Source organism: Zalophus californianus, chromosome 11, assembly GCF_009762305.2.
Source record: "Zalophus californianus isolate mZalCal1 chromosome 11, mZalCal1.pri.v2, whole genome shotgun sequence".
Lineage (NCBI taxonomy): Eukaryota > Metazoa > Chordata > Mammalia > Carnivora > Otariidae > Zalophus > Zalophus californianus.
The window spans coordinates 95,282,023-95,295,052 of NC_045605.1; the positions used below are offsets into that span (position 1 = coordinate 95,282,023).

General features: G+C 56.7%; 1 protein-coding gene across 2 annotated transcripts in view; it reads left to right on the forward strand.

Annotated features, from left to right (window-relative positions):
* Positions 1-13,030, forward strand: part of CD82 (CD82 molecule) — a 49,387-nt gene that overhangs the window by 25,962 nt on the left and 10,395 nt on the right. For both annotated transcript variants that reach the window (XM_027580788.2, XM_027580789.2), the window contains 3 exons: positions 4,539-4,611; positions 8,870-8,994; positions 9,141-9,215. In XM_027580788.2, coding sequence (XP_027436589.1) covers positions 4,539-4,611; positions 8,870-8,994; positions 9,141-9,215 — 273 coding nt within the window. The remainder of the gene's footprint in view (positions 1-4,538; positions 4,612-8,869; positions 8,995-9,140; positions 9,216-13,030) is intronic.

Genomic DNA, 13,030 nt, shown 5'->3' on the forward strand with positions numbered 1-13,030 from the left:
GGTTGTGTATGTGAGTGAGAGTGTGTGTATGAGTGTGTGTGTGTGATGGGGCGAGGGAGAGTGTGATGCATGTGTGAGTGTGCATGTATGTGAATGTGTGTGCATGAGTGTGTGTTATGGGGCAAGGGGAGAGTGTGATGTGTGTATGAGTGTGTGAATGTGTGTATGCATGAGTGTGTATGTGATGGGACAGGAGTGTTGTGTGTGTGTGAGTATGCATGTGTGTGTGCATGAATGTGTGTGATGGGGCAGGGGGAATGTGTGTGCATGTGTGTGTGCATGAGCGTGTGTATGTGTAACTGAGCGTGCATGTGTGCATGCATGAGTGTGTGATGGGGCAGGGGGAGTGTGTGTGAGTGTGCATGTGTATGAATGTGTGTGATGGGGCAGGGGGAGTGTGTGATATGTGGGTGAATGTGCCCGTGTGTGTGTGTATGTGATGGGGCAGCGGGAGCGTGTGTGCATGTGTGAGTGTGCCCGTGTGTGTGTGTGTGTGTGTGTGTGTGTGTGTGATGGGGCAGGGGGAGAGGCCTTCCTAGGCGCAGGGAAGTGCTCAGGGCTGTGTCTTCTCTGTGTTGCTGGTTCACCCTCTACTGTTCAAAAATCAGGCTGAAAAATAAAGATGTTTATTATGACCCAATTTTATTTTTAAAAAGTGCACACATACATGAGTATTTTTGAGAGGAGAAGAAAATGCCTCTGAATGTTCATTTTGGGATTCCTGAGAATTTGGATTTTATTCTTTATGCTTTTCTGCATTTTCCAAATTTCTACAACGGACACGGATTACTGGGGAAAAGACGTTTTACATTACAAGTTACATAGGATCGTAGACAGTTTGGGAAATAATCATTCTAGATTCCCCCTCTTAACTGTACCCCGACACACAGATACAAGCGTGTTCCCGGCACACGCAAACACACACATGCGTGCGGACCGCTGGGGTGCCGCCTGCCCTGCCGTTGTCCACCCTGGCTCTAGCCCCGGCCCCCTCCTCAAGGATGGTGCTGAGGCCTTGCTGTGGCTCTCCACGTCCTTCACGGATGGCAGCTAGGCCTGGAAGCTACCTGGGGGCAGGGCCTGGGCACCTGGGCTTCCCCAGCTAGGACAGGTCCCTCCTGGCTGGACCAGGGCTCTGGAAAACAGTTGGCCACACAGCCGGAGCCCAGCCTTCCCTGGCAAGTGCTTGGCTCCTGGGCCTCAGCCTGGCTTCCAGGGCCAGCTGGCCAGGACTGGGGAACAGGAGGGTCACGGTGCTGTGCTTCTAACCCTGGGGATCCTAGGGATTGGAGAGAGGGGCGTGGGCGACAGCCTAGGAGGTGAGGGGGCTTGCAGTCTAGCGGCCCAGACAGCCCACACACCCCATGCCGCGGGAGGGGGGGGTGGAGACTTCGTGGAGAAAGGAAACAGGGTTGATGGTTTTGGCCACAGGAAAGGAAACAGGGTTGATGGTTTTGGTCCCTTCTCTTCCAGCTCCTTGCCTGCCCGGTGGAGCCAGAGACTGGAAAAGCTTGTCTCTGGCCAGAGCTTTGGGGGCTGGCGGGAGTCCTGTGTTAACCCTCTCTGTGCTGGGGCAGAGATGGCCCATCAGGATGTGGGGAGGGCTGGGCAGGGAGAGGGGGAGCTTTTTATCACAGGAGGGTGAGGGGAAAGGAGAGACTTCCAGGGACAGTGAACATTGGTTCGTCCACTCATTCATTCATCACTCATTCACCAAGTGGGTATTTGACACCTCTGTATGCAGACCCTGGTTGCGGGTGCCAGGCAGACACTCACTGGCAGGAGAGCCATGGTTTCTGCACTGGGGCCTCTGTTCTGCGGGGTGGTGGGCTCCAGTCAAGTACTATTCAAATGGATGATAAAAAGGCAGCTGTTCAGGGTGCTGGGTGTGAAGGTTACGGTCCCCAGGGGAGCAGATAATAAGGCAGCTGATCTTGTGGGGATGGTCAGCGGAAGCTCCCTGGAGTTAGATGAGGTGGGTGGGGAGAGGAGTTCTGGGAGAAGCAGCAAAGTCCAGTGTGGGGAGTGGGGCAGAGTGTGGGGCTCTGGGGTGCTGGCTGTGCCGGCCTTCCAGGAAGGATCCTGCTCTCTGTTTTATGCACATCGGGATGCGGTTATATGATCAGACTTGTGGTTTGGAAAGTTCGCTCTGGTGGCCTGTGTGCTTGCTTATGCGCACACATACACGTGTACATCCTTGCTTGCACCCCCTCCTGGCCCCAAACTTCCCAGAAAATTGCCTCGTCAGCTTTTCTGAGGTTCACAGAAACCCAGGAGCTGCTGATGCTGTGCTGTTCCAGGGGAAGGACGCTGGTGTGAGGGTCCTGGCTCCTGGCTGGGCCCTGTCAGGAGATTCTGGTGGAGCTGGGGGGGGGGGGGGGTTTCGTGGTGGTGGTGGGGGGGTGCCCCATGGTTCCAGTCTTGGTTCACTGAGAAAGAGGGGGCCACAGTGCCTCCCCCGTTCTGGCTGGCCGCCTAGCTGGGCCTCTTCCTGGCTGGCCCACAGCCTCGGGGCTGGTCTAGCCACTCCAGATGGCAGTCTTTGGACATGAGACCCACAGAGGCACTCCTGAGCTGGTGCCGGGGACTTCCTTCGTGGGTGCTTAGAGGTGAGCTGAGGAGATTAGCTGGGCCGTCCCAGGGGGATTTCGATTTCCTTGGGGTTGTGTTTGCCCAGAGGGAATTTTCTGCCCTGCCCAATGAGGGCAGGAGGTGAGCCGGTCAGGGGCTCTGCCACACAGCTCTAAGGTGCGCAGGAGCAGACCATGGGCCCAATGCCTGGCCGTTGGCCATCTGTGCCATGAGCTGCGGGCTCGGGGTGGGCCGGGCCTCAGGAATCTTTGGGAACCAAACTTCCAGGTTCTATAAAGTCCCCCTTCATCTTGGCAAGCTGTGTCGTTCTGAGGCACCCCTACCCGAGGGCGGACCCTTCCCCTCAACAGAGCCTCAAGTAGCCTCCCTGTCCCGAGAAACTGGCTTTCCAGGTGAAGACCCAGGATGGGTCCCAAGTATCCTGCAGCTAGCGTGAGCCACCATCTGGCCTGGAGTAATCGTCAGATCTGGCTTCGAGCCCCTGAAGGATGGAATGGGTGACCTTCGGGGAGGTCAGGGCCTCTGTGTCCCCATCTGTAACAGGATAATAACAGGGCCCACTGGCAAGGAGGGAGGAGGGGACAGGTGGCCTGCTGGGAGACACTGGGGAAGAATGTAGGGTCATCAGCAGCTGCTGTTGTCTTTACGGGGGCCCAGACTAGGGTAGGGTGAGTGAGGTCCACGCTTGGGAATGAGAAACAGCATTGCAATGTGCCCTATCAAGGCTCTGCTCCTTTTTAAAAGGAAAAAAAAAAATCACAATACTGATCCCACCTTTATTGAAAAGTTTGATATTTTGTTCATCATGGATTTTTTTTTTAAATTAATTTTGGTTTTTAAAACATCATTGCTGTAAATTCTTATTTATCTTGGTTACTGAGTTTTTTCATGTCCCCTTAATTTTTATGCCCAAGGCAAGCGCCCTGTTCACCTTACTCTGGGCCTTACTCTGGGCCTTACTCTGGGCCCAGTAGAGCAAGGCTGATTGAGCCCCTTGCTCTACCCCACGCTGAAGGCTTTATCAGCAGCTGCTTGCCTTGCAGAGTAGGGGATGATGGCTGAAGTGGGAACCCAGGGCCCATGATAGAGGCGGGTGGTGACATGGTAGGACTCTCAGGGTGGCTTATTCCTCAGGTGGGCTCAGGCCAGGCCCCAGGTGAAGGCCAGTGTTGTGGGATGTGGGTCTTGGCTGGGTTCCAGTTGGGGAGATGGGCTCAGGCTAGGGGCCTTGCAGATGATGGGCGGGGGAAGGAAGCAGGGAATCCCTCGGCCTACCCCAGCCACTTGCTCCACATCTGCCTTTCTGTTCCTGCTTTTCCAGTGGGTTCCTGAGCTCATTCATTTCCTGAACACTCAACCCCTGTGCTATAGGCCCCCCGGGCATATGGAGGAGCTTCTTGCAACCCAGCCCTTGCCCTCAGGGAGCTTGCAGTCCAGCCAGAGAGAGACACACAGTATATTAAAGCCCCTGGGAATGGCTATTAAGGAGGGTCCAAGGGTGGTTGCCACCTTAGTCTGCCTGGGGGAGTCAGGAGGGCTCCCGTGGAAGGTGGCCTCTGAGCTGAGCTCTGAAGGGCAAGTGGGCTTTGATGTTCATGTCCATGCGGGATTTTTCCCAGAGCTTGTTTGGGATGTCCTCAGCCACTGAGCTGGGCTAGAGTGGAGGCGATGAGCATGGGAGAGGGCTAGGAGGTAAAGTCGGAGGGTACCCCTGGAAGGAGGCTGCACCCCTCAAAGCTAATAGGCTTGGTTTGACCACATGTGGGCATGGGGTAGGGGAGGTGGGAGGCAGAAAGGACTCCCCACACATGGCCCTGCTGTGAGGACTTGGGGTGTGGGGCCTGAGGATGGAGGTGGTGCATGCCCCCGGGTCCTCCTGGCCTGGCTGCAGGGGCAGCTGGGCAGGGCCCTCTCAGGCCCCCACTGACTGTGCCTTCTCTTTCCAGATCCTAGGCGCGGTGATCCTGGGTTTCGGGGTGTGGATCCTGGCTGACAAGAGCAGTTTCATCTCTGTGCTACGTAAGGGCCCCTCCAATCTCCCTGCCCGGCTGGCTCTGGAGCGGTGGGACCAGGGCAACGGGCAGGGCTGCTCCACAAGAACTTGAACCTCACAGCAGGTCACTTTTCAGCTGCCCTCAGGGCCTCACCCAGGTCCTGCGCTGACCGCTCTGCCCTGGGCCCCCTCTGCAGAGGTTTTCGGGAGGAATTTTCCCTTCCTCCCCACACAAAGCTGCTGTTGTCTGGAGAACGCTGGGGGTTGAGGGAGGCTTGCTCTCCCAGCCCGGCCCCTTTCCCTCAGCCCTAACCTCGAGAAAGCCTCTTACAGTCTCTGTCCCTCCATTTGCGAGCTCAGCAAGATGTGGGCCACAGTCCGGCCCCGGTCAGTTCAGAGAAATGTAGGAAAGGGCGGGAAAGACAGGTCGTCAGGAGTCAATGACGTGCCCACTGTGTGCCCAGTGCTGGCTAGATTCGTCGGGCCTCTGGACTGCAGAGGAAGCCACCGGCGCAGCATCCGTGGTCTGTGCTCATTATGAGGCAGGCACGGGGCCAAGCATTTTGCACGTGAAAATTGCCTTAATCCCTCGGTAGCCCTGTGAGGTAGGAACTGTTCTAGTCCTGCCTTACAGGTGAAGAAATGAGGCTCAGAGAAGTGATGTCCCTGGCTCACATTCACAGAGCTTCCAGTGATAGGTGGGAGACTTGAACCCCCAGAGCTTTGGTCCTAAATGCTGCCCGTGGTAGGGTGAACCACAGCATGCAAGCCCCTTCTCTCACCCTTGAAGCAGGAGGAAAGAAGCCCAAGGCACTCCTGTACAGATAAGAGCCTCTCCAGGTCTACTTGCAGCCTCCTCCAGGAAGCCTGCCAGGCTTGCTGCACTGATCTCATGGATGCCCTGAGGTGGAAGGGAGGCACAGCTGAGGGCCCCAAGGAGCACAGTGATGCCGCTCCCCTCAGTGAGTGCATCCTTGGCTCACTTCCCTCCCAGCTGCTGCTGAGGCAGCAGGTTTGGACTCAGGCCCACGACAGCTGCTTGATTTGAATAAAGCGGAACCAGGCTAGGATGGGTGATGGAGAGGCCACACCTGTCACTGTGGCCCCAGGGGGCTAGGCCTCCCCTCAGACCTGAAAGGAAGCAAGGATGATCCACCCTCCAGCCACATCCGATACAGCCTGGGGCTGTTAGCCCTGCCTCCTGCTGGGGTGGAGGGCTGCAGAATGTTCTCCCATTCTGGGGCTAGGGTCTGCATTTCCCACCCCAGCAGGATGCCCATGCTCCCCAGGCCTTTCCAACATGGGACACATCCGCTTCCGCCCTGAGTAGGCCCAGGCTTCCTGCTTCCTGGCTGTGGCCAACACCCAGCAGGTACTGCGCCAGGGGGCAAAGTCTCAAGGCCCAGCTCACCCACTGTATCTCTGTCCACTGCACCTTGCCCCAGGCCCCAGGAACCTCCTACTGCTCCTCCCGCCTCCTCCCTGTTCAGCTCGCAGACTCCCCGAGCCGCCAGAATGCAGAGGTGCCCTAGATGTGCCCAGAGTGTTTCCACAAATACAAAGGCCCCAGGCCCACCCCAAGGGGATCTGACTCCATTGGTGTGTGGGCAGGGGCCTCGAGCATTGTGGTTTTTAAAAAGCTCCCCAGGTGATTCCCAGGCAGCCAGGGTTCAGAAGCACTGATCTAGCAGAGGAAAAAGACTTGCTAAGAATCACACAGCAAGTGAGGGTCAGGGCTGGGACCCAGGGCTCCTGACCTACCATGTACATTCCAGGCTGGTGTGACAGAGCTCTCCCCTCACCTGAGTCCACGGGGCGAGGTGTTGCTGTGCCCATTTCACAGTGGAGGAAACCAAAGCACAGGAGGGGAGTTAACTTGTCCCAGGAAACACAGCCAGGAGGGGGAGCTGGGATATGAACAGAGGGCATGGCTCCTGAGCCCCCATACCCTGAGCCCCTGTATTGCAGGGTTTCACACTCACCACACAGTCCTGCCTTAACCAGAGCAAGCAAGTGCCGTGGTCAGGAGCACAGACTCTGGAGCCGGGCTGCCATTGTTCGAATCATGGCTCTGCTGCCTCCTAGCTGGGTGATCATGGGCAAGTTACTTCACTTCTCTGGGCCTCTTCATCTAGAAAATGGGGATAATAATAGAATATATCTCATGAGGTTGTTGTGAGAAATGAAATGAGTTAATATAGGAAAAGCGTTTAGAACAGCTCCTACTAACTAGTCAACCCTACAGAAGTGATGAAGTTGATAATAACATCTTGAAGTAGGATTTAGTTCCATTTCACAGAGAAGGAAATAGAGGCCCAGGCTCAGAGCTCGTTCGCAGCAGAGCTGGGATGAGAACCCCTTTCTTGTTGCCTTCGGTCCCTTTCATTTGGGGCCACTTCTACCTTGCTGGTACCTGCCAGGCCCGGCAGGACCCCGATGTTTCTGCCGTGCACAGTGGAGGGCCAGCCCAGAATGTCCACTTGTCCCCTTCCTAAGTCAGGTTGCTCAGACTGGGGCCAGCCTGAGACCCTGGGTGCGGTCAGGGACTGGTGTCCACTAGATGTTCTGAGAAGCTGAGACCCCGCAGCTGGGCTGGCCTCCTGGGGGAGAAGCTGAGTTGGGGGGTCTCAGCCCTGGGTCTTGCCTGCTGGGCCCCCAGGTGGCCTCTTAGCCTGCCTGGGCTTCAGGGCTCTTAGGGACAAATCAGGATGTAAATCCACCCTCATGGGCCTGTTGTGGAAATGAAGCAGATGATTCGGATAAAGGGCCTTGTTCAGGCTGGCACGCAGTGGATTCCAGACTGTGCCAAATTTCTTTTCTCTGGGAGTCGTCCCTGGGAGGAACCCAAACCCAGGAAGCTTCGAAAGAGTGGCATTGGATGGCTTCCTCCTGGCTATGCTGGTTGCTGAGAGCAGGGTGCTGAGGGCCTAGAATGAAAATGGGGGCTCAGTGCCAGGAGCCCCCCACACTCACCCCAGCAGGTCCCCACCATGCCCGCCCAGCCTGCCTGGGGGGCTCCTGTGAGGAGCTGGGTGGAGGCAGCCCTGCCCTGGCACCCTGAGAGCAGGGTGGGCTGGCCAGGGCTCTTCCTGAGTTCAGAACATTCTGTCTGTGACCAGGAAGTTGAGCTGAATCGGGCCCTCCTCTCCACCCACACTTCAGCTTTGTAGTTACTGCTTAAGGGCACTAAGGCGGCCTGGGTGGCTGGGGGCGGGGTGGTGGACCTCAGCTTCTCCCGAGCCCCCCAGGGAGCCGGCCAGTGTCCTCCCTGCTGATGGCCGCTTGTACCAGCCCTGGCCATGCCCTGCTTAGGAGAGCACATTAAAATGGCAGATTCCAGGTGGTCTCCCAGGAAAGTCTGTCCAGTTGTGACGGACCCAGGAATCTACATCCCTAAGAGGTTCCCCTGATCCGCTAATGCACTCCAGGCTGCTCTCCAGCTTTCTGGAAACATCCTGTCTCGGCCGCCTCCCGGAGAGTGCAGGGGCTGTTGTGGGAGGAGTCTGCCGCCCATTGCCAGGGGGAGGCACATCTCCCCTGGCCCTTCCGGCAAGTGACAGCCCTGGTAGAGGGCATCTGGAGGTGGGTGTGAGCTGTGCTCTGTTCTGGCAGGTGATGTGCTGGGCTTTTAGGGAAATGGTGGTCAAGTGCTCTGATGGAACCCCGACCTCCACCCACGGGGGGTGGGCTCTGTCCGCCCGCGGCCCTGAAGAGGGTCTCTTGCCATCAGGCGCCTCTCTCTATGCCTCAAGCATAGCACCTGTCGGACTCACACTGGCCCGATCTGTCTCGCCTTCTTCAAATACGTCAGGCTCGCTCCTTCCTCCTTGCTGTTCCCTGCTGCCGGGAATGGCTTCCCCTCACAGATCTTCCCTGGGCTGCTTCTCCATTCTTGTCTCAATGTCAGGCTCAGGCTCAGGCTCAAGTGTCATCTGCTCAGACCAGGCTTCCCCAACCCCCCAGCCCATTCGCCACCCCACGGTCGTCTGTTGGAGCCGGTGCAGTGTCCCCGTGGCTCTCCCCACGACCAGGGCGTCTGGTCATCGTGTGCTGTGTGCTATTGTCCCCACGCCCCACCGCACTGAATGGCAGCTCCTTGCCGTGGGGACCTCAGCAGTCCGACTCCTGTCCCCCTGGCAGCCAGCACAGCGTCTGGTAGGGGCTGACCCCCGAGCTCTGACTCCAGGGGGAGCAGTGCTAGACCTCTGGGCCTTACCCCTGATGGTGTGCTTAACAAGGGTGAGACAGCTGGGCTGAACTAAACGCCATTCTTTCCATCCCCAGAGACCTCCTCCAGCTCACTCAAGGTGGGGGCCTGCGTCTTCGTCGGAGTGGGCGCTGTCACCATGTTCATGGGCTTCCTGGGCTGCATTGGTGCCATCAAGGAGGTCCGCTGCCTTCTGGGGCTGGTGAGTGCCGCTGTCCAGCCGGGTGGGGCCTGCGCGCCCCCCTGGTCCCGACCGTGGGAGCTTGTGCAGAGGTGAGCGGGGTGGGGTCACCCGGGGCGGGGCGGGGGGCGGCTTGCGGCTGACTCCATGCTGCTCTGTGTCCGCAGTACTTTGCCTTCCTCCTCCTGATCCTCATCGTCCAGGTGGCCGCGGGAGCCCTCTTCTATTTCAACATGGGCAAGGTAAGCACCCTCCTGGCCCCCGGCTGGGCTGGGCTGGGCTGGCCCTGCAGGGCGATTGGCCCTGGGGGTAGGGGAGAGACCAGGGGCCTCTCAGCTGTCAGAGACAAACCCAGGAGGTGCCTAGCAGCCTTCTGGGCCTCTGGTCCCTGCGATCTCCTAGCGAGATGTGAGGGGCGGGGGGCGGGGGGGGGGGGCGGCATCTTGGGCAGAGTCGCTGTGGGCCTGAACACAGCTCTACCCCAGCACCTTGTAACTGTGGGGTGGTGGGCAAGCCGCTTGCCTCTCTGGACCTGTCTCACCTTCTGCAAATGGAGGACAATAATAAATTTAACTTCCAAGGTTCTGGCGAGGATTCAGTGAGATTATCTTAGTAAAACACAGCACAGTGCTTGGCATGGTGAGCGCCCAATAAATGTTGTTCTTCTTGTTTTTATTCAAGCGCCTCAGCAAGTACTAAATCCATGCCACTCATCTGCAGATGAGACCCAGGGAAGAGACTGTCAATAAAAAAAAATTAGTTTTGCATCACAGAGAAGGCCCTTAGCTTTAAGGAATAGAAAAACCAGGCTGACTGTGGCTTAAATTCTAAAGATATTGCTGTTGACTAACCAGAAGTCCGGGCTGGAATCAGAGACCGTGCTTCTGGCTGGCTGTTCAGCATCCTCATCATGCCACTCACTGTATCACATCACTCACCTCATGGTCACAAGATGGCCGCCACAGCACCATCCGTGCTGCTGTAGCCAGAAGAAAGGGAAACAGGCAGTGCCAGCCCCGGCCATCCCTTCGATCAGAAAAGCAAGTCCTCCAACAGTCTTCCTCAGACTGGGTCACAAAGGCACCCATGGCTTCAAGGGGACTCTAGAAGACACAGGCACAAGGGAGAAGGGAAGCCAGGAATAGCTGTTGGGTGAGCCAGTCGACTGTGACTGTCAAAGTTAGCACTTATGGAGCACCTACTATGTGCACACGGTATCTTCTAGAAGCTTTACACTCGTCATCTCATCCTTACGGCAGCCATGCGCTGTGTTCCGTTGACAGACAGGGAGACAGGTGTTCGGAGCGGTGTAGAACAATACCATCAGTAATACGGGAACTAGAACCCCTGGCATCCCTGTGGTTGGGTCAGCACACACCATGTACTACTGGGTACAATGCTGGCCACTTTACTTTCATTCTTTCACTGATGCTCCCCATGCCTTCCCTCTCAGGGTAGTGTGAGAATCCCCATCGACAGGTGAGGGATGAGGGCACCACCCAGCCAGCCAGTGGCCGGGCCAGGTGAGGGCCCAGAGCTCAGCCCAGACCCACTGCACATGGCCCTTGACCCGGATGTCCTCAGGGCCCCCCGCCCTCCTCCAGTGCTACAGTTCTTATCCAACTAGGGAGACAGCTGGTGGCTAGTGGGCTCCTGCATTTCACCACTCTAAGGTCCAGTTGCCTCATACCACTCTGAAAAGGAAGGTGAGAAAACATTACACCGACATCAACAACTAACACTTCGTGGAGCCTAGAACAAGCCCCCCACCCACTGAGGCGTACAGACTGTGCTCACTTAGTTTTTCCTCACTGGGATCCTTCAAGGTCATGGGTGTGATACCCTCATTTTCAGATGTGGAAGCCGAAGCATAGAAATGAGGCACCTTGACCAAAGGTCACACAGCTAGTAAGTGGCAGAGTGAGGATTTGAACCCGGGCAGCCCCAGGTTCATATTGGTGCAATTTCCATTGCAGTGGTTCCTACCCGAGTCTGCTTTACTTCTTTATAATCCACACCCAGCCTGTTCCCCAGGAGAAGTGGAGCTGAGTTCCAACACAGGCACAGGGTAACTAAAATCAAAACGAGAGAGATTGGAACACACACTGGAAGAGGAAAAGCAAAGTCCCTGAAGCCAGGGCACTAGATAATGGTAGCTGAGGGCTAACTTGAATGCTGAGCTTCCTGGCAGCCAAGGCAAAAGGGGAAAGAGTGGTTTCAGTAGATGAAAGGAAGCTCGCTTGGCCAACAGACAGGAAGGCAGTGTTTAAAGGAGGGAAACTCTTTTCCCAGTGAAAGGGTTGTGAGATCCGGTCTTTATTTCTGCCCTGTGGCACCTGGGGCTTCTCTGGGACCCAGTCAGTGGTACGTTATAATCAGGGTAGATAAGAACTGGGCCCTGGTGAGCTGGTTTCCATGACTCAGAAGCCAGCCGACTCTGCAGGGGTCTTGGGCCGTCCACCTTCTCCCCTTCTGAGTTTCCCCATCACAGTAATAAAGACGGCGCCCATCTATTGGATGCCAACCACGTGCCAGGAGCTGAGCTAGTAACTTGATACACATTTCAGTTTTACAAGCATTTTCCAGTTTAAGAAACTGAGGCCGGGAACAGCAAGACGACTTCTGGCCACAGCCACACATAGCTCAGAGGCGCCAGAGCGGAGAATTCCACCCCAATCCCTCTGACCCAAGGCTCATGTCTCCCTCTCCAGCATGCTGCCTCCTGCGGGCTGGTATAGTCCTGGCTTGGCCCACGACCAGCAGCTACGCCTCAGAGGCGTCCCACGGCCCCAGAGCAAGGCTTGTTCGGGGAATCAGGACTCCTGACTCCAGAGTCCAGACTCTGTCCTACCCCACGATTCCTTCCTCTGTGCCCTGCTCCCCCACCCCACCAGCCTCTGTACCTCGTGCCCTCTGGCCCCAGCCCACCTGTCCTGCAAGTGGAGGGACATTTCCTGGCTCTGCTGAGAAGCTTCTGGCAGCACTCTTTCGCCCGAGTGAGAATGAATGATTTATTTTTTCTTTCCCAGCACATTGTAAATCCCGGTGGAAGACTAAACATGTTCTTGATGATGTTTATTCCTGCAGATGAGGCCCAGCTGGGGAGCTGGGCCTTGTTGAGCCTGAAGGAAAAGGCCTTCTAAAGGCAATGGGCTGTCCTTTCCCTCACTCTCCAGGCCTCCTGGACAGGTGGGAGGGAGTGAGCCATTGGGGTTCCCCCCCCGTTCCCCCTCACCCGCCCGAAGTGGTCTCTGGGGATGCCATTGGTCCCTCGGCCCGAGTTCCCAGCAGCCCCTGTTCCCGGGGCAGCCACAGGGGAGGCTGGGGTCCTTGGGCAAGGCACATGGCTTCTCAAGCCCTAGGTTCTGTGTCTATAAGTTAAGGGGAAAGCTGCTGGGCCCCCACTGCCACCTAGGGTTGAAGTGAGCACAGACCTCAACGCTTTTATAAGATAGAATGGTGGCCAAGGCCTCAACTCCGGAACCAAACTGCCCGTGTTGGAATCGCTGCTCTGAGGCCCTCGGCAAGTCACTCAGCCTCTCTCTACTCCACTCGCCTCACCGGTCAAACAGCGGTCATCATACAGGTCCGCTCCCCTTAGCAGCAGTTCTGAAATCCAAGAGCCACTTTGGAAAAGCAAAAAATGCCCTTTGCAGCTCATTCGGTGGCAAAATCAAACCCAAACAGAAGCCAGGCTATTTATGGCCTCTGTGTACCCCATTTCGGGGGCCCTCAGGAATTACGAATGGGAGAGAGAGTGCAGGGTGTGACCCAGACCCCAATCCCTTTCTGAAATTGGAACATTGCTCAGCGCCAGAGCACACGGGCCCCAAGGCTGTCTTGTAGCGCTGTGCTGTGGATTTAAGAGCGTCGCCCGTGGGAAGGGCCTTTGCTGGCATCATTGCAAGGGTTCACTATGACCCTTAACCATCGTTAACTCCGTTAATGCTTAGGGAGGGCTCAGGAAATGGCAGCCGTTCGTATTGTCGTTGGTGTTAATATCAGTATTAGCAAGAGTCGTGGGGGCCAGGATTTGGGAGTGGAGATTCCTCTGGCT